Consider the following 19,092-nt stretch of genomic DNA (forward strand, 5'->3'; position numbering starts at 1 on the left):
GGCAGGAGAGGGGCTGCATGTGTGCTACAGCAAAAGGGGTTTGCACGGCATCCCGGAAAGGGCCACTCACATCCTCCTGCTGAGTCCCTGCTGGGCACTGGCTTTCACCCCCTCCTGCCAAGCCAACATCTCTGGGAAGAGCTGCGTTACTGATTAACAGCCCCCTGCCTGCCTCCCCCCACCATCCCACTCACACCTTTGCCTGCAGCCACCTCCTTGGACCCTCCTTTGTGCAAAGTCCAGGGCCAGGCAGGAAAGGACAGGAGTTCGCCCCGGGGCTCACCCCGCTGGCAGCCTCACCGCACCCCACATACCTGTGGTACTGTGGGGGCCTCTCTGGGCTGAGCTACAGAGCAGCATGAGTCACCCAGCGTGCAGGCAGGAGCATTCCTCTCCATCCAGGAGAGCAGAGAGGGCACAAGTGGGCTCCAGCCACTGTGCTAATAGTGGACCATAAGATTGCTGCAGCACACCCCAAAGGGCCTCAAAGGCCTGAGCATGATCCAGGCGGCATCAGCATCGGCTTGGCTGTACTCCTGGCTCTGCATCACGCCCGCTGGACACCCCACCATGGGTTTATTGCTGCTATTCCCCTCCCTGCTCTCCTACCAGAGGAGTGGGTGCTGCCTCCATCAAACAAGGGGTCTGGGGGGACTTTGACCAGCCCCCTCCTACCCCAGGCACTACGAGGAGCCGTGGGGAGGTCCATTCCCTGTCCCTTCCCTCCATGCTCCCCCAGCTCTGCAGAGCCCAGCCGGGCGGCTGCAGGATCCCCCACCCCAGGGTGTGCTGAGAGGGTGCCCAACCGGGCACCACTGCACCCTGCCCAAGCCTGTCCCAGTCCCGAAGCTGGGGTGCTCGATGCTACCTCGGGGTTCCCAGCCAGCACTGCCAGCTTAGCCCCACTCCAGCACTGGGGATCCCTGGGCTTGTCCCAGCCCAGGAGCAGCCTGCAGCAGGGGATTTCTCTGGCTGCGAGCACAAGTGTGGGGTGCAGGGCCCTGGCACTGCTGGCTCAGAGAGAGGTGCAGGCAGCAGGACCAAGCACATTCCCTTGGGCGCTGCCTGGGATCGCCCTTCTCCTCCATGAGCCACAATGCATGGGAGGGCCTGGACAGGCATCCTGCATCCCCTCCCTGTCACTGTCCATCCTTCCTCTGCCACACACCACCCCGCTGTGCTCTGCCCACTGCGGATGCCTGGAACCTCTCTGCAGACACACCAACACCTCTCCCTTGGGGGACGAGATGAGATATCAGAGATCCCTCTCTTTCTGACGAGCTGGAGCAAAACTAACCAGCAGGCTCAAGGGGGACAGGCAGACAGGCAGATGCCATGGTTGCGCACACTGCCCTCAGAGCAGGCAGACCCCTGCCTGTGCTCTGCCAGGGGCTAAAGCCCCCTGCACTCCAGCCCGCAGCGGGGAGCGGTGGTGGAGGAGGATCTTGCACTGCCCCTCCGTGGCCACCACGGAAGGTGCAGGTGGCCCCAAAACCCAGCCAGGTGCCTCGGGGCTGGGGTGCCGGCTCCTCGCTCCAGCAGAGCCCAAGAAACAGTCAGAGGGGTCTGCACTGCCTGTCCCCAAAGAAGCGTTCACCCTGTGCCAGGCCATCTGAGGGCTGCCACAGACCCCTCAGAGCAGCTTGGTAACCCCCGTCCTGCCCTACTTTCCCCAGACACCCCACTCCTGCACCCAGTCCCCAACCTGTGCTACCTCTCATGGGGCCAGACCCTAGCACAGAGCCCCGGGGTCCTGAGGGGGCACAGCCTGAGCCCACGCCTGGGAATGGCCCACACGAAGGAGGAGACAAGGCAGTGCTGCTGTTTGGGCATCCACATTTATTACATGGCTGGGGCAAGCCTGGGGCTGCCACTCACCTGGGCCCCTCCGGTCAAAGGCAAATGACCCATCCTCCTTAAATATTGGTTATAAAACAAATTTCTTTTTTTCCTTTTTCTTTTTCTTAAAAACCCCATCTCTCTCTCTCCATACTTTTTTTGTCTTTTGTATTTGAGTATAAAAGTGGGGGCGGGCGCTCCGCCTTGCCTGCCGCTACCTCCGCAGGCTGCGCTGTGCCTGCCGCAGCAGCGTGTCGAAGTCCAGAGAGTCAAACTTGCTCTTGACGGGGGCTGGGTCGAAATCCTCCCGGTTTGAGTCTGGAAGACACGGGGAGAGGCTGCCTTGAGCCATGGGGACACTGGCACAGTTCCAGCCATCCCCACAGCAACTCCTTCCCATCTCGCTTCACGTGCCAACCTCTAGACCCAGAACTGGGCTGATGGAGGACCGGACCTGGCCTCCATCACAGCGCTGGAGGGACGGGGAGCCCCATCCAGCCTCCCCTCGGGGCAGGACTACCCCAGACGTGGCCCTGCCCAGCCAAGCCTCACTGACCCCAAGGATGGGGACCCCTACACCGCTGGGAAGGAGAGAGGACCCAGGGTGCCACCCCCCAACTTGGGGGCTGCGCGACTCACCCAAGTCAGCATAGTTCCTCCTGCAGAACTGCCGGCGGCCGCCGAAGCACAGGTCGAAGGGCTGCTCGTCCGGGCGCCGCAGCTTGTGCCCGCTCTCGATGGCGGCAAAGGCTTCCTCGGCATAGCGGTAGGTGACAAAGCCATAGTTGTCCCTGGAGCCGGAGAAGGAAGGAGATCAGCAGCAATGCAGCATGTTTGTCCCCGCTTGGTCTGCACCGTCCCCTTGAAGAATGGGAGAAGGGCCAAGAGGAGCCATCCCTGGGAAGGGGCTGCCCCCGCAGCTCTTACCCCTCAGAGCGGAAGTGCAGGGTGCACTCCTCGATGTCCCCAAACACAGAGAAGCGGTGCCGCAGCTCCGACCGTGTCATCCTGCTGGGGATCTTGCCAATAAACACAACTCGCCGCTCCTCCTGTAGGCAGGGATGCACCGTCCCGTGAGATGGGAATGGGGGGGACTCGGCATCTCTGAGCCCTCCCGGTAAGCAGGACCTCTCGCACAGAGCGCCCTCCCTGCATCGCCACCCATGACACCATGCCCTGGCCAGAGCCTCCCAGCAATGCTGCCTGCCAGGCTGTGACCTCACAGCTTTCTGAAGTGATGGAGGGGCTGGGGACCCGCAAATCTCCAGCCCCAGCTTCCCAGCCCTCCAGCACTCACTATTGCACGTTCCTTCTGGAGGATCCTCTGCCTTTGGTAATGGTCCTGTGCATCGTAACTGTATCTGGCAGGGCAGAAACCGGACACATGAGCTACAGGGTCATGGGGGTGCCAGAAGAGAGTGATGCTGGACACAAGGGAGATACTAAAGGAGTAGGTCCACCCCTGCCCGGGACACAGGAGGCCGGGAGATGGGTTGGGGGGAGCTCACACCCGTGCAGGGTGGCCACGCTCACCTTCTCCGCCTGTTACTCCTCCTGCGAGGCGAGGGGGAGCGGGACTGGCTGCGGGACGTGGACCTGGATGAGTAGGAGGATGTTGATGATGAGGATGAGGACCTGTCCCGGGACCTGCCACATGACCCACAGCTGGAGCGGGAGGAGGAGCTGTGGGAACATCTTGAGCGGTACCTGGGGGAAGGAGAGACACAGCTCAGTGCTGAGCCCTCCGCAAGCCCAGCACCACAAGGCTCCGGAGAAGAAAAAGACCTCCATCCTCTCCAAGGTACCCAACACCCCACTCGGACAGGACCCATCCCCAGGGTGAGCCGGGCTATGGAAACCTCTGCCCAAGTTTGCCAGGGCAGTAACGACGCTACAGAGATGTTGCTCCACTTGGCTCCAAACACCACAGCAAAAAGGGAGCAGGCTCATAACAGGCACAGCCTCCGAAGAGCAAGAAATAGTCATGGGGGAACCGTGCAGCACATGGCTGCGACCAGGCAAGGGCCCAGGAGGGGCCGGGGCTGCCGTGCTGAGCCCCACACCGTGCACAGGATGACACTGAAGCCATCACATCGGCGTTGCACTCAACAGCCATGCGAATGGAGACCACACGTGCCTCCGACCACACCGAGGGCTGTGGCATGCACCGGGACGGGGCTGGGCTTCTGTGCCCACAGCCTCCTGCCTGCAAGAGCTTCTCTGGCAGGTCCAGGCAAAGCTTAAGGGCAGCAGGACTGAAACCCCTCTGGGATCAAGCTGTGCTGCCTCCAGCCAGCAACAGTGTCCCTCTCTAAACATGCTGCCCACGGGTGATTCCCGCCATAGGCAAACCCAGGCCACGAGTGGGGCGTGCTGCCTGGTACTGCCACATAATTCTCCTGGAGGACAGCGTGTCAGGACAGCAGTGCATGGGGACATTTCCCAGCACAGAGCCAGCCGCATTTGCTGGAAAAGCCAAGCCAGACAGGGCCAGTCCCTGAGCTGCACATCCCTGGGACACGGCACTACATTCATGTCCTCTCCAACTCCAGCCTCCACATCTATTGGCCACCAATGGAGGGGCCTTGATTGGACAAGCCCTTCATGCCCAGTGACCTGGGATGCCTCCAAAACTGGCTGAACGCCCAGGGAAGGGCAGATGAGGGATCACTTGCCAGCTCCAGTGCCTCCCACCCCAGCTGGGACAGGCTGTGCATCACTCAGATGCACAAGGACTCCAAAAGAAATGCTTCCCGCAGAGATCAAGCCGCCCCACTTTCCTACACAGCCACGTCCACAAGGAGCACAGGGAACCCCTAAGGCAGCCAAGCCAGACAGGTTTTTCTCTGCTTGCCTCCAGCAGCCCCCTGCTGCCATTGTGGCTCCTCTCATTTCTACACCTAAGGTTGTAACAGCTCCACAGCACAAACACCAACACCTGCCTTAATACCCCAGCAAACGCATCCAAAAGCCATGGTGCAGCCAAGGACTCGTACCACAGTGCTCCAGGAGGGGTAAGAAAGCCTGGCTCAGAGGTGGCTTTGCAGGAACACGTGCCTAGACGTGGGGTTCAGCCAGACACCCACTGCGCTGGCAGGGTGTCACAGCAGCTCCCCCAGTCTCTGCTGCTCACAGCAAGCCAGGCACCCCTTAAGGGGGGCCACAAGGACAAAAAGGTCAGATACGACCATCAGGTAGGTCCATAAAGAGGTGTCTGGGCACCCTCGCAAAAGACCGGCCACCAGGCAATTGGCCAAAGAGCAAGCAGACCGACACTCCACCGCTTACCTTCGCCACCGCTTGGGCGGTGGGGAGAACGACCGTGACCGGGATCGGGAGGATGAGGATGAAGATGAAGATGAGGATTCGCTAGCTCCATCCGAACTGGAGCTGAAGGAGCGGCTGGCACGGCTCCTGCCAGCCCTCCAGCTGCCAGCAGAGGGGCTGGGCGAGTCCCGGGGTCTCCGGTAGCAGCGCAGGGACCTCTTGGCAGCAGCATGGCTGGGCTGGGCACTGGGAGTCCGCATCTCCTGGTCCCGGCAGGGGGATGCGGCTGGAGACAGGAGCACCGAGGTGGGGGGGCTGCTGCACCCAGCGGTGGCCTTGTTGGGGACGCTAGTCCGATAATCCAGGGGAGCTAGGCAGGCCGTCCCCAGGGGCTCCTGGCTGGGCCCCACAGTGGTGGCGGGGGCTGGCGGGGTGGGCTTGGGTTGGTCCAGCGTCCGTTTGGTTAAGGAGGAGATGGGTTTGATAGTGATGTCCCGATGGTGTTTGACATTCCAGCGGGAGCCGCCCTCGGTGGGGGGCTGTGTGCCGGGGCTGCTGTTGCTCTCCAGCCGCGCCGCACCTGGGATGCAGTAGTCGTGGTCTCCCGAGCAGACGTGGCTGGGGGCTGAGCTGGCAGGGGCCGGTGCCAGGCTCTTCCCCTGGAGCTTGCTCTGGAGCAGCGGCTTGGCTTTCGTCAGCTTGGCTGTCTTCTGGGGCCCTTCCTGGGGCACGGACCCAGGCGACTTGGCCTTGGCCAGCAGTGAGACAGCGGGCAATGGCTTCCAGAGCTGGTGGGGGGGTGTCGCTGGGGGGGTGAGGCCTGCAAGAGCACCAGAGGGCTTTCAGGAGCAGCCCCTCGCTGCGACCCGCCCAGCTGGGGCTCCCTCCCGGCCCACCTGCCCTCAAGCACCAGGGTCTCCCCCAATGCCACGACAGCCCCTGCCCAGACACGGCGGGCTCCCCTGCCTCACCCCGGGCATTACCTGCCACGTTGGCCAGCTCAGAGGCCTGCAGGCTGTCCGGGGGCTTCCTGTCCTGCTGGGTCTCGGGCCTGAGAAGGGGAAAGGAGCTTTGTCAAACACAGTGGCCAAAGCCTAGCCCCAGTCCCCATGCCTGGGGCACCTGCCAGAGCTACCCCCCTGCCCGACAGGGGGAACAGAGGATCTGAGAGAGCTGCAAGGATGGAGCTTGCACAGCCCGGTCACGCCCATCACTGCTCCCCCCAGTTTTTCCCCCTCAGTGCCAGCTCTGACCCCCAGCCCAGTGAGGAGCTCACCTCCTCCCGGGCTGGTGGATGCAGCCCCGGCACTGTTTGGACCCTGCCGGAACCGAGAGCTGCCCCATGCCCCCGCTGAAGGCAGGGCTCAGCCCTCTGCCAGGCTCCACACTGGGGCACTTGCTGTGGAGGTACTCACCCGGAGCTCCCCGCCGGCCGCCTGTCCTCGGGGGGCTGCACGGGAGCCTCCTCCTTCTTGGCTGAAAAGAGAGTGTGTGGGTGAGGGTGGCGAGAGGCTGGGGCTGGAGGGCAGGGGACAGACCCTGCATACGGAGGGGGCGGGACGGACACACAAAGCACCCCGGGCACAGCAAGGGAGAGGTTTCACAGTGCCCCAAACCAGCTCCTTGCAGAGAGCTGCTGCAAGTCCCCTTTCTTTCCCAGGCTCTTCACCACCCCCTTGGCTGCCCCAGGAACCCCCGGCCGCTTTCACAGTCCAGGAAAGAGATGGGGGCAGAGACACCCCCAAGGACAAGGCACTCAGGCAGGGTAACACCAGCCCACACGCAGCAGCGTCCCGGCCTCCTCGCTCCCACCCCACCACAGGGACCATGGGCAGCCTGGGGAAGCTGGCGTGGCACGGAAGGAGCCCCGCAGGGGACAGCACAACACGCCACAACCGCACCTTCAGACTTCTCGAACTGCTCCAGCAGGCTGGACAGGTCGGTGGCTTCGATTCCTGGGCCAGGGAGAGAGCACGGCAAATCAGGTCAGCCAAAACCCTCCCGGCACCACGGGGATGCACCCCGGCCCCATCCTCCCCCTGCAGCAGCCTCCTCAGGTGACAGGGCGAGCACTGGGGAGAAGCAGCAGCAGAGCCTGCAGCAGCTCCAAGTCTCCCACAGCGGCAACAGGAGCACCCGGCTCTGCAGCCCCAGGAGGGACCAGTTTGGGCACAGCAAGCCCAGACCATCCACTGGAGGCAATGTCCTGACAGGGTGCTGGAAAGAGACTGCAAGCCCGCGGGTGCAGCTTTGCCGCCCTCACCCCGAGAAGTGCCAGGAACTGGTCCCGCTACCTGGGCTGCTGGCAGCACCACAGCCTCACCGGCTGGCGACGCTCAGCCCAGCGCCCCGCAGCCCTCCTGCTCACCGATCTCACTGATGAAGGCTTGCACGATGTCCTTGCTGCTGTCACTGGGCTGCGCCAGGCTGAGGAGCGGCTGGTGCCTCCATGGCCGAGCGGCGGGTGCCTTGGTGGGCAGGCTGCTCTCTCGACCCGCTTTCGGTGGTGGTGCTGCAGCCTGGGAGGTGGATTTGTGGCCAGATGGCTCCTGCCCAGCAGCTGACTTGGGGTCCGGCAGGGCTTTCTCCACTGCCCCCTTGCCCGGCCCCGCAGCCTCCTCCACGGCGTGGGTGCCAGTGGACTCCCCAACAGGGCCAGCGGCAGGGGACACCTCCGCAGGGCAACAGATAGCAGCTGGGGGGGCCTTTGGGAGCTGGGTGAGGATTGCAGCCTGGGGCTCCTCTGGAGGCTGGGTGGGGGCAGCCTGGGGGGCCACCGTGGGCTGGGCTGGAGCTGCAGGAGGGACCCTGCTGGGCTGAGCAGCAGCAGCCGATGGGGCTGCCAGGGGCTGGGCAGGGGCTGGGGCCGGAGCGGCCTTGGGGAGAGAGCTCTCCCCTGCCAGCCGTGCCTGCCTCCTGGGGTCCGACACCCTGCCGGTAGCCGGCCTGGCCGAGCCACTTGCAGCCCCTGTCTCGCTGGCCAGGGTGGTGGGCGGCTGGGCAGGGAATGCCGGTGGCTCCGGGCAGCTGAGTGCCGGGGCAGTGGGAGGCTGCCCGTGCAGGAGGGCCGTGCTGGGGTGGCCACCAGCTGGGAAGGTGGCAGCGCCCTGCAGTGCTGCTCCAGGGTCCCCATACGCCAGGGGAGGCACCGGAGGCGGCATGGGGATTCCTGGCCAGTAGGATGGCGGTGCCCACCCTACTGGGGCATAGGGACTGCCGGGGCCAAAGGGAGGCGGGGGTGGCACGGCCGGTGGGGGCCAGGCCACGGCCGGAGGCGGGAGGCCAGGCACCATGTGAAAAGTACTGGGGGAGCTGGCGCTGGGCGGTGGGGGCAAACCACAGCAGCCCACGGGCTGCGGGCCAAAGCAGGGCCAGGAAGGCACTGGTGGGTAAAGGGCGTAAGCACCGGCAGAGGCTGGCGGCATCCCAGCGGGGGCCACCCCAGCGGCTGGGGGCACGTTTGGCGCAACAAAAGGCATTGGTGTTGATGGGGGTGGTGGAGCCGTGGCGGGTGCTGGAGCAGAAGCCGGAGCAGCGGGACCTTTGCTGGCAGAAGAAGGGACAGCAGCAGGGCTGGCGGGTTTCTCTGGGCTCTTCTGAGCACCGGCCGCCTCACTGGCGGGGCGCACGGGCGACACCAGGCAGGGGATCTCCGCCAGCTCTGTCGGAGGCTCAGGGACGCTGGGCCACTTGCTGGCCGCTTGCTTCTCTCCGTCCTTCCTGCCACCCGGGCTGGGCTGGCGGTGCAGCATGCGGATGCGGTATTCCCGCAGGCTGAGGGCCTTGGGCTTGGCTTCCTTGGGCAGGCCCTCGCTTGGCTCTGCCACCGGCAGGCTCTGGGGGGGGTCCAGCCCCACGCCTCGCTCCGAGAGAAGAGAGGCAGCCTCTGAGACGCCGCTGCCCTGTCTGACAGCCGGCTGTGCATCCCCCTCACCCTCAGCCTGTTCTGCCGGGCCAGGACGCGCCGCGGCTGGTGGCTCCTCTGCATTCGGTGCAGTCTTCTCTGGAGGCACCACGGTCTCAGCCTTCTCCGGGGCTACGCTCACCATTTCTAGCCCCGGCTCCTTCTGCAGCTCCTGCTGTGCTTTCTCAGGCAGGGAGGCTGCTGCCGTGCTCCGGGGCCTGCCCCGGGGCCGCGGTGCCCGCTCAGCATGCAGCTCCATCTGCCCCTCCTTCCGGGCTTGCTCCAGCTGCCGCGCCAGGAAGTCCGAGACCTGGACGGAGGGACGCGCTGCCCGCCGCCGGCTGGTGGGCGGCTGGCCTGGGGGCTGCCCGGAGCCGGCCGAGCGGAGCCAGTGGGCCACACAGTCCCTGCCTGGCCTGGCCTGCTCGCTTTGGTCCTCCTCTGCTTTCTTTTTCCGACTCTTCCTTGCTCTCTCACGGCCACGTCCCTTCTCAGTGCCCTCACGTTTGCTGCCTGCCGGTGCCTCTGCGCTGCACCGGGAGCTGCTGTCAGGGCTCCAGGCCCTGGGTGCTGCTGTCTCCGGTGGGGATGTGCTCTCTGGGGTAGTGAAGGAGGGCTCCTTCCCAGGTGGTTTCTCCTCCTTTTCCTCCTCCATCCCGTTTTCCTGGGCTGGAGCTCCTGGCAGCTCCTCTCGATCCTCTGGGATTGACTCTCCAGTACCCTCCTCTGCTCCCAGGAGCTGGGGCTCCTGGTCAGGGAAGCTGGGGGCCAGCGGCTGCAGCACAACGGGGATCTCCACACTCTGCCCCTCACCAGGCACAATTTCCAGCAAGACGGGACCGCTGAGGAGCTCCTTGGCCACAGGCTCGGTCTCGGGGTCCAGGCACACAGTGAAAGTGGGCAGGCAGTAGGGGTGCATGGACTTCACCAGCTCACTCAGGGACACGTCACCCGTGTTGATGATGCAGGGGTCTTCACGCTCCTCCAGTGCCGCCCCGGCCCCACTCATGCAAAACTCTGCAGCCTCCATGCTGCTGTCTAACTCCGGGCTCAAGGCAGCCTCCTCCTCCTCTTCCTCCCCGTCGCTGCGCTGTGGCAGGGGCTGCTCTCGGGCCCGGTGCCATCCCAGCTTCCTCTCCACCCTCGGGGTGCTGCAGACTTGCTTCTTCGGCAGTGCTGGGTCCTCGAGGCCGTGAGTGGCACAGTCCCAAGCCAGGTCTGTGTCGGTCTGGGAAGGGGAACCAGAGCGAGTGTCAGCTCCTGGGCTTCAGCTGAGACCCCAGGCACAGCCAACTGCGGGTCTGCTGCAACTCTGCAGCAAAGCCCCTGGGCAGATGAAAAGCTGGGAGGCATTTGACCTCCCCCAGTAAGACACAACAGAGCTGGAAATCCACCATACCTAAAAGGGCATCCACAGCATCCCCAGTCCCACAGCACCCACCAGCCAGGGCAGCCCCTGCTCCCACTGCCACTGGTGCCCTGCAAAGGCATCGCTTCTGGGAGAGGATGCCTGCGCCAGGAGGGTAGGCAGGGGCCAGGGGGCGGCAGCAGCAGGGACACATTTATCCCAGCACCACCCTGACACCGGTCCTTCAGCTTCCCCTGCTCAGCCGCTCACCTTCCCAACCACAGAGACGCTGCTGCTGCTGCTCAGAGGCCTGAGAGCCTTGGGCTGCTCCAGGGCAGGGCTCTCGCACTCCAGCGATGGCCGGGATAAGCTGAGAAACTTCTGAAACTGGAGAGAAGGCAGACAGAGCATGAGGCAGCAGCAGGTTTCTGCTGCCAGAGGAGACAGGCCACCCCTGGCCCTGCAGCAGCCACGCATGTCACCCCGCAGAGCCCGGGAGCAAGCTCAGCCCCGTTTCACCCACGGCACATGCAGCCCCCCGGTTGGTCATGCACAGGGGGATATGCTGCTTCCCGGAGCCTCCGGCACACCTCTGGCTCTACACCAAGACCCAAGGCAAAGGCACGGCCCCCCGAGCCCACACAGGAGCCCTGGGGATGTCCAGGGCTGGCTCAGCCCTTCTCTCATGTTGCTGGTCACAGGGATTGTCCCAGGACGCTGGGGACCAGGGTCCCACCACCTCGGGGCACCCCCGTGCCAGGACCTGGCAGGAAGGGGCTCGGCAGAGCCCTGCCTGAGCATCGTCCCACCCGTTTTGGGGTTGGGCTGGCTCTGCGCCACAACTCACCGAGGGATTCTCTCGCTCCCGAGGCGAGGTCAGCAGTTCTGCGTCCATGATGGTGTCAAAGGGGGACAGGGTCTCGTCGTCCGTGCTGTCCAGAATCTCAGTGATGGCAGTCAGCAGGGACAGCTCGTTCTGTGCATCCAGGCAGGCCTTGCTCTGCTGCAAGGGCAGGGGTGGTCTCAGGGGGCAGCGGGGCACGGCCACAGGACCCAGACATGGGGGATGCTGCTGCCACCCCCACCCATGCCACAGCCAGAGCCAGCCCAGCCGCTGCTTCCCGCACTCGCACACGGGCTCCCACCTCGCTCAGAGAAAGGTCCTCGATGATGGAGATCACAGAGGAGTCAAGATAGTTCTGCATCGTCCCCAGGATCTCTTCGGCCTCCAAGATGGTTTCTGCATCCAGCGACATTAAGTTCAGGTCGTCCTCCTCGAGGGAGAAGCACTGTCGAGGAGCACGGGGAACCAGGTAAACACTTTGCAAATCACCACTACCAGCGCTGATCTCCTCCACAGCGCATGTGGGCTCCCGACAGCCTGCACTGCAAACAGTGGCTAAGCTCCCTGCCACACCCCCAGCACCCCCAAACATGCGGGGGGGGGCAGGCAGGACACGGCCATGCTGCAGGTCAGAGGATGACACAGGGGACCTTCCTGCCTTGCTTTTCAGGAGAGGTTCTGGCCAGTCCACCCCACTGCACAAAGCCCCGTGCTGCTTTCAGCCTGAGACCCTTCCGATTACCAGGGATGCCTCCACACCGAAAACTCCCGCCCGATTTGCTCCACAGTTACAGGATTGGGAGAGACGAATCAATAAACCCCCAGCAATTCCCAGGCTCTGCCTAACACCACGCATCGCTTGTGCTGGAGAGGGAGGGGAGAGGCAGGCTCCCCCCACCCCACAGACTGTCACGCGCTCCTCCGACTCTGGCTGTCGGCGCTTCAGATAAGCCCAAAAACATTACGAAATTCATAACAAAAGCGCAGGAGTCAGCAACAGGGATGCAGCCGGCTGCCACTGCCAGGGCCCTACCCCGACACCTCTGCTGCAAGAGGACACGGGCTGTGCTCACGATTCAGGACCAAACCGGCTTTGATGCTGTTCTTCCTTCAAATTCCCAGCCCCAAGTCCTTTCCAGACCCCCAGCCAGCTCCAGGGATGTTTGGGTAATGCCAAATAACTTTGGAAAGGTCTTTGCACCGCACTCCACGGTGCCATGCAGCCCAGCACTGCAGGGTGGCCAGGAAAAGCCAGGAAAAGTGAGATGCTGGGCGAGGGCAGGGGCTGCAGCCCCCAGCCGAGCAGAGCCTCCAGACACGCAGCCTCTGCCAGGAGCGGAGCAGCAGCGCAGGCGTGTCACCGGCACGAGACAGGACGCAAATTCTTGTTTGCAGATGGGCTTAGGCAGAGATAACGCAGGCAGGGAAGATAAGGGCACCAAGGACGGAGCCTTGGGAGAGCACACCTCCCTCCCAAAGCTGGCAGGGAGCAGGCAGCAAGCCGTCCTTCCCCCGCAGCCGCACAGGGAGAATTGGCCGAACCCTGGGGGATGCGCATCTGATGCAGCTCACCTGCGTTTCTTGCAGGTACCACAGCTTGCACAAGCCTGAGCCCATGCAGGACAAAATGCCCCCATCCCTGTACAAGGCCTGCCTATATTTTGAAATCCTCCTCTGGCAAGAGGGAAGCTGCACAGGAGGGAGAACAGGCATTTCACTAAATAGGTATTTGGTGCTGCTATGGCAGCACCAAAGCCACATGCCCAAACCCCAGGTCCCTGGGGCTCTTCAGAGACTTGCCCCCATCAGACAGAGCAGGCACCTCTGGCAGCAGCACAGCCAGGAACCCCGTGCAAGCCCGGAGCACAGACATCCCAGGACCAGGCTGGGAATCAAAGCCAGGACCCCCACAGCAATGCCCCACATCCACCCATCCCAAATCCCCCCCAGCCTGTTACTGCGTGCCGACACGGCAGCCCCGAAGAGCAAGGGCCTGCAGTGGTTTGGGGCTCAGTGGGTGGCTCGGCAGCCCGGGCACCCTCTCCCAGGGCTCTCTGCCTGGAAGCGGAGCCCACCGGTGACACCGGGGCACCACTCCACCCCGCCGTGCAGATCAGGCTACGGAGCAGTTTTACCACTCAGCATCTCCAGTCCCCTCCCTCAGCCAGCGCTGGCTGCCGGTCAGAGCCCGGCGCAGAGCCCCGCTGGCAGCCATCTATGGCGCAGCCTGGCCGCGATTCCCGGCCAATCCTCCTGGAGATACTGGGAGGAGCGGGGAAGTACACCCAGGCTCACACGCCCAGCACTGTCAAGCGCCGGCGTGCAGCCCTGAGTCAGCGGTGACCGGCAGGCAGAGGCACCCGTGCTGCCAGAGGAGCCAGCGGGAGGGATGTCACTGAGCATCAGCAGCGGAGGGACGCGGGGGCCGGCTCAACCCTGTCTGCTCACGGCACAGGGGGTCTGGGGGATGTCCTCACGGTTGCACGGCTCTGCCCGTCTTGCCACAAGGCTTGCTCTCCCCAAAGGCAGCATCTAATAAGAGGTTTCCAGCTGTGACCGGCGCTGGACATTTGGAGGGAGGGAAGGAAAATCCTCCCACTCAAACGGCCTCTTCCCGTGGCTCCTGCCCGCAGCCCGGGAGGGAGGGAGGGCGGGCAGGCGATCTCCCAAGCCCTCCTCGACTCCTTTGACTCAGCGCCTCGCAACAAGGAGTCCCGCAGCCGTGAGTCACCGGCGAACAAGGCTGCGTTCCCCCAGGACTCCCTTTGATCCACCTGGGGCCAGGCACCTCCTAGAGCCCTCCCCACTTGTGCGTCGGGGCGGGGGTACGAACCAGCCCAGCCTGCTCCCACGTCCCCGACCGCTCTCCTCCCTGCCAGAGACCACTGTCCCCCCATAGCTCAGGGGGGACACCCTCCGTGCCCTCCCAGCTCCCTGCGTTTGTTTTACGCTCGGCAGCGCAGCAGGGAAGAGGCCGCGGGTCATGGGGACGTTCAAGGACAGGCTTGGGCTCAGGCCGCACCGTGCCCAAGCAGCCGGCGCTGCCGGGGAGAAGGGAGGATGCCCGCAGCGCCAGAGCGAGCTTCAGGCACACGGGGAGCCGGGATTTGAGCCAACAGCTTGAGACAGAGACAGCCTGAGCGCGGCCACCAGCTCCTGCAGCACCCAACCAGAGCAGGGGACGCTGCGCTCGCTGCTGTGGTACCCAGGAGGCACAACCGAGGCCTCCGCAGGCAGCCGCCCATCCGAGCCACGCTGGCGACGCGCGACACGTGTGCCCAGCGTGCCGGGGCTACGCCCCAAGCAGAGGGCGGCCACCCTCCCCGCGCTGGCCATAGGCAGGCTGCCAAGGCAGCTCTCACCTCACTGGGGCTGCCAGCAAGGGCGCGGGGCTGCAGCCTGCCAGGGGCGAGCCTGGGAAGTCGGGGGGCTCCAGCCGGCCGGCGCGGCACCGGCAGAGGATGCTCCATGGATTCCTCAGCCACTTTTGGGAAGCATCAGGCTGGAACACACCTCTCTTCCCCAAACGCAGACCGCTCCCTCCACATCAGGGAGAGGCGAGATGGGCTCGACCTCCCCCTGCCTGGGCTCAGGGTGGGGGGGTCTCCCCTGGCAGCCCCCGGGGCAGCCCCCCGGCCAGGCAGGAGCACCCTGGAAGGGGCAGAAGCGTGGGGCTCCCTGAAATCCCAACCAATGCACAGAACAGGTGCCCCCAGGTCGCACCCAGGAGTGCTGCAGCCCCGCGCTCCCCTTCAGACAGCAGCGCACCCACACCCAGCGCCCCAGCCCAGCACCGGCAGGGTCCCACCGGGACCGGTGACACCGGCGGTAGCAGGGACGCTGCCCACGGGAGGCAGCACCGCGCCCCAGACCTGCCCCGGAGCGGGCGACGCTTCCCCCGGGATAAACCCCCGCTTCCCCCGGGATAATCCCCCCGGTGAAGCTTCCCCGTCCCGGAGCGGGCCGGAGCAGCCCGCGTCCTCCACCGGGAGCTCCTGCCACCGACACCGGCGGGTGTCGGTGTCCCAAACCACCCCCTCCCCCCGGGGCCGCAGGTGGCAGAGGGCGGCGCCGGGATGGAGGGACCGCGGCGGGGGGGAACCCGGCCGGCGCCCCCCCGGCCTCCGCTCCCCAGGGGCTGCGTGTCACTTCCCGCGGGGGGCACCGAGACCCCCGCCCCGGCGGGTCCCGGGGCCGTGCCGCGCCCCCCCCCCCCCGCCCCGGGGGGCTCCCCGCGCCGGTGCCGCCACCACCCCACCCCGGTGGGAGAGCGCCGGGCGCCCCGCTCAGCCTGCAGGAGGGGCGTCCCCAGCCCAGGCAGGGCCCCCCGCCCGCCGCCGGCGCGGCAGGCCCGCTCCCGGCACACGTGGTGCCGCCGCCGCGGGAGCCGCCCCGGCCTCCACGTGTCACGGCGCGGCCCGCCGCACCCCGCCGCCGCCTACCTGCAGGGGGCTGCCGGCGCGGAGGGGCGGCTCGCGCGGGGCTCCGCCGCCCGCCAGCCCTCGCGGAGCGGCCCCGGCCGCGGCGACGCCGACCCCGGCCCCGGCCGCGGCGGGCACCGCTCCGCCCCGCAGCGCCGCCATCTTGGCGCCTCCGCTCCCAGCGCGGCCACTGCCGGGCGCGGCACGTGACCGCCGCCCGCCCCGCACTACAGCTCCCGGCGGCCAGCGCGCCGCCCCGCCCCGCCCCGCCCCGCGCGGGGCAGGCCGGGAGCGCACCCCTTCGCCGCCGGCCGCGCGCCGAGCGGCGGACGCAGACCCGCGGGGGCGCCCGGCCGCGGTGCGGGGGGCGGGCGGCCATCTTGAGGGCGGGCAGGCCCTCGCGCTTCGCCGCCATCTTTGCGGCGGGCGAGGGCGAGGAGGGTCGGCCCCGCCCTGCGGCGCGAGGCGGGCGGGGCGGAGCGGGCGTCACTGGCGGGAGGTGCCCGATCGGGGCGGGGCGGCCGCGCGTTTTCCCGCGGCGCCGGCGGGGCCCGCCCCGCTGCCGGCTCCGCCGCACACGTGGGCGCGGCGGCCTCCGGCGTCCCGGGGGGCTGGCGGGGTCCCCGAGTGCCCCCCGGCCTCCTGGGAAGCGGGGGCGGAGCTGCTGCGGGAGCGGCGCCCGGCCGGGGCTCGCCGTCCCCCGGCTGTGAGCCCGCCCTGCGCCGGGGAGGTGCCTTTGCAGCAACGCGAGTGGTGCTTCATCGAGCCAAACCTCGCGTGGGGTGGATGGGGGTGGCGCGCACGTGTGGTGGGCGAGGGGGAACGGAAAAAAATTATCGGGGTGAGAGGCAGGGTGGGCACCGTGAGCTGCCCTGCAGCCACCGGGCACGGCCGCGGGGCAGGACCGGGTACCAGGTAGCAGCCTGTGCGTGGGCTTGTGCAGCTCTCCGGAGCCGGCGGGCAGAGAACTGCCTGGAGGACGCAAGGGGTGGGAGGAAACCGAACTGGGCTTGTCTGACACAGCTGCGGTCCAGCCCAGCTACCCGGGAAGGGGCAGGGGATGCTGGTGCGCACGTCTCTTGGGCTGGCTCTGTTCTGGTACCCCCCTGTTCAGTAAACCCAGAATCCCTCTGGGTGCTGTAACCTCCTGTGGCTCTTCTTCCGCCTCCCCGACGGCAGGATCGTCTCGTGGGGTGCAGGGATGGGCTCACAGCGGCACAAGTGCAGTATGGACATGCTGGTAGGAGCTCTGCAGCGCAGGATTCACCTGGCTAATTGTCCTGGCCTCTCCATCAGCCCCTGGGGGCACAGACCTGCCCAGGCCAAGTTCCCTTGGGGATCCACAGGATAGAACTGCTTTGTTCAGCCTTGCGTGCCTTGTCACTGAGCCGGGGCACGTCTGATATGCGGAGCCTCATCCTGCTGCTCTCCTTCCTTCCACCCCTGCCACGAGGGACTTCCATCTGCAATCACTCGTCCCACGTCACCTCCTGCCTCACAGGGGCTGCTTCTCCCTAGCAACAAACAGGCTTTCGTCTAGGGTAGATGCTCCCCTCCTCCTCCTCCAAGAAGCCCGTAGCACCTTCCAAGCCTCTCGCTGACGCCCTTGTCTGGCCAAAATGCCAGTTGAGCAGCAGCCAGGTCCTCTTCCAGGGCCGTGGACCCATGCATAAGCATTGGAGAGTGCCCACTGGGTCACGCACACGTGTTGGTAAGGGGGGATGTGAGCACACCCCTGGGGTGCCAGGCGCGGGAGGTTGTGTTGGTTGTAACAACAGGCTCCTCGGGCCAGCGCTCACCCCTGGCACTGCAGAGGGAGCAGGGAAGCCTGGGCAAACGGCCCAGGCTCCATCTGCGATCCAGGAGTGGTTGCCCCTCTGAAAGACACTTTGCTCCTCCTGAGCTCAACATGTCCAAAGCAAGGAACAAGTCACTTTGGAAAAGCCCGTGTCTCTCCACTGGCCTGAGGAGAAGCCAGCCATGACCTGGCACCCAGGGACCTGCCGACAGGGATGCGGAGCAATGTTGCCCTCGGAGCCCTGCAGCTTTCCTCCTCCTGCTCCGAACCCTCCTTCTCCCTGGGGCGCGTCCATGGTGTGCGGTGACCTGTATAATCACCTTGTTTCTGCATGTAGCAGGACCCCGTGGCACTGCGAGGCCGATCCCCCACAGAGCAAGCCTAGCCTGATGCAGGTCCTGCACGTGGGACCATACCCCCTGGCACATGGGGTCCCTGGGGCAAAACCCACGTGCAGGTACCTCCCTCCCCCAGTATGACCCACAGCAGGGGTGCTGTCCCAGCACCGGGGCAGCACCAGGCCCTCCTGCTGGTTTACAAGGAAAAACAAACAACAGGCAGAAAGGAAAATGCACATACTGCATCCCAGCTCCGCAGCTCCCCTCCCTCCTCGCGTGGTGATGGCGTCCCTGGCCAGGCACAGCCTGCGAATAGCCCATCCTGATGCTGCCCGGTGCCACCCAGGCTCAGCCTGTGCAGCATCCAGAGCGGACAGCTTGCTCGGGGCTAATGGGAACAGACTGCAAAGGAGAGCTCAAACCCATGTGACGCTTAAAGGACACTCAGTGAAGAGGAATGCGAATCCCACCCGGGCAGGAGCAGATGGGCTGGCGTCGGCCCTTCAGCGGGGAGAGGGGGCCCGGGCTCCCCCGGGCAGTTTGCTCTGCCCAGGCTGCTGCTCCCGCCCTGGGGCTGGGGCTGCATCTTCACAGGGCGGCAGAGGGACGGACGGCACCTGCCCTCGCAGACGGGGCCCCCGCAGCTGGGGTGTCGCTTGCCCTGGGGTGCATGGGGGAGGTTTCGGGAAATGGCCCTGCCAGCAGCAGGTGTGCAGGGTCCTGCAGAGCTGTGCATCCGTGGGGCTGGAGGAGGATCCCTCGCGGGGCTCCTCTTGCAGGGGCGATGCTCGTGGGGCAGATGACCCCCAGGAGACCCTGGAGGGATGCGGTCATATCCCTGCACAGCACAGGGCGCAGCACAGATCCCAGCAGCTCCCCTGCCTCCTGCCTGGCAGCCCCTGCCATCTCTGCACAAGGTGCAGCAAACACCAGCCATGACCTCCCCGAGGTGTGCTACGCGCTGCTGCAAACCCTCTTCCTTCCTGCCCCCCGGCTCTGCGGCTGCCTGGCCCCTTCCCTCCCACTCACCCTCCTCCAGCCTCCCTGGGCTGCCTTCTCCCGGTCCCCTGGGGCTGGCAGCCGCCCACGGTGCCCCAGGCTGGGGGACTGCCAGGGTCCCAAACAGCACCGGCCTCGTGCAGCGCCATGCTGAACAGTCACGGCGACCCCGTCTTGTTCCCCCGGCCTCCTGGGTGGCAATCGCCACCAGCTGCCCTGGGACCCGGATCTCGGCCACGTGCCGTCGGGGTCCAGGTTTGGATGGGTGGGTTCATCTGCTCCCCTAGAGGCGGGTGCCCGTGCTCTCGTCCCTCCGCGGTTCCTTCCCCGCCTC

The 19,092-nt window shown here is 65.8% G+C and overlaps 1 protein-coding gene across 3 annotated transcripts; it reads right to left on the reverse strand.

The window, feature by feature from the left end:
• Positions 1-1,819: 1,819 nt before the first annotated feature.
• PPRC1 (PPARG related coactivator 1) lies at positions 1,820-15,785 on the reverse strand. Of its 3 annotated transcripts, none has more exons than XM_076338876.1 (14): positions 15,645-15,785; positions 11,504-11,647; positions 11,206-11,361; positions 10,629-10,745; positions 7,475-10,238; positions 7,008-7,061; positions 6,522-6,582; positions 6,090-6,157; positions 5,128-5,926; positions 3,373-3,546; positions 3,137-3,200; positions 2,767-2,888; positions 2,479-2,630; positions 1,820-2,157 (listed from the first exon to the last, which is right to left on the reverse strand). In XM_076338876.1, exons 1-14 carry the CDS (start codon positions 15,783-15,785, stop codon positions 2,054-2,056), a joined length of 4,920 nt encoding a protein of 1,639 aa, XP_076194991.1. In that variant the 3' UTR covers positions 1,820-2,053. The 3 variants fall into 3 exon arrangements, with proteins under 3 accessions (XP_076194991.1, XP_076194992.1, XP_076194993.1); XM_076338877.1 differs by having other exon boundaries at positions 11,206-11,358; positions 15,645-15,697; XM_076338878.1 differs by lacking the exons at positions 1,820-2,157; positions 2,479-2,630; positions 3,137-3,200 and having other exon boundaries at positions 2,774-2,888.
• Between the last annotated feature and the right edge of the window lie 3,307 nt (positions 15,786-19,092).

This window comes from Aptenodytes patagonicus, chromosome 5, assembly GCF_965638725.1.
Source record: "Aptenodytes patagonicus chromosome 5, bAptPat1.pri.cur, whole genome shotgun sequence".
In the NCBI taxonomy this organism is placed as follows: domain Eukaryota; kingdom Metazoa; phylum Chordata; class Aves; order Sphenisciformes; family Spheniscidae; genus Aptenodytes; species Aptenodytes patagonicus.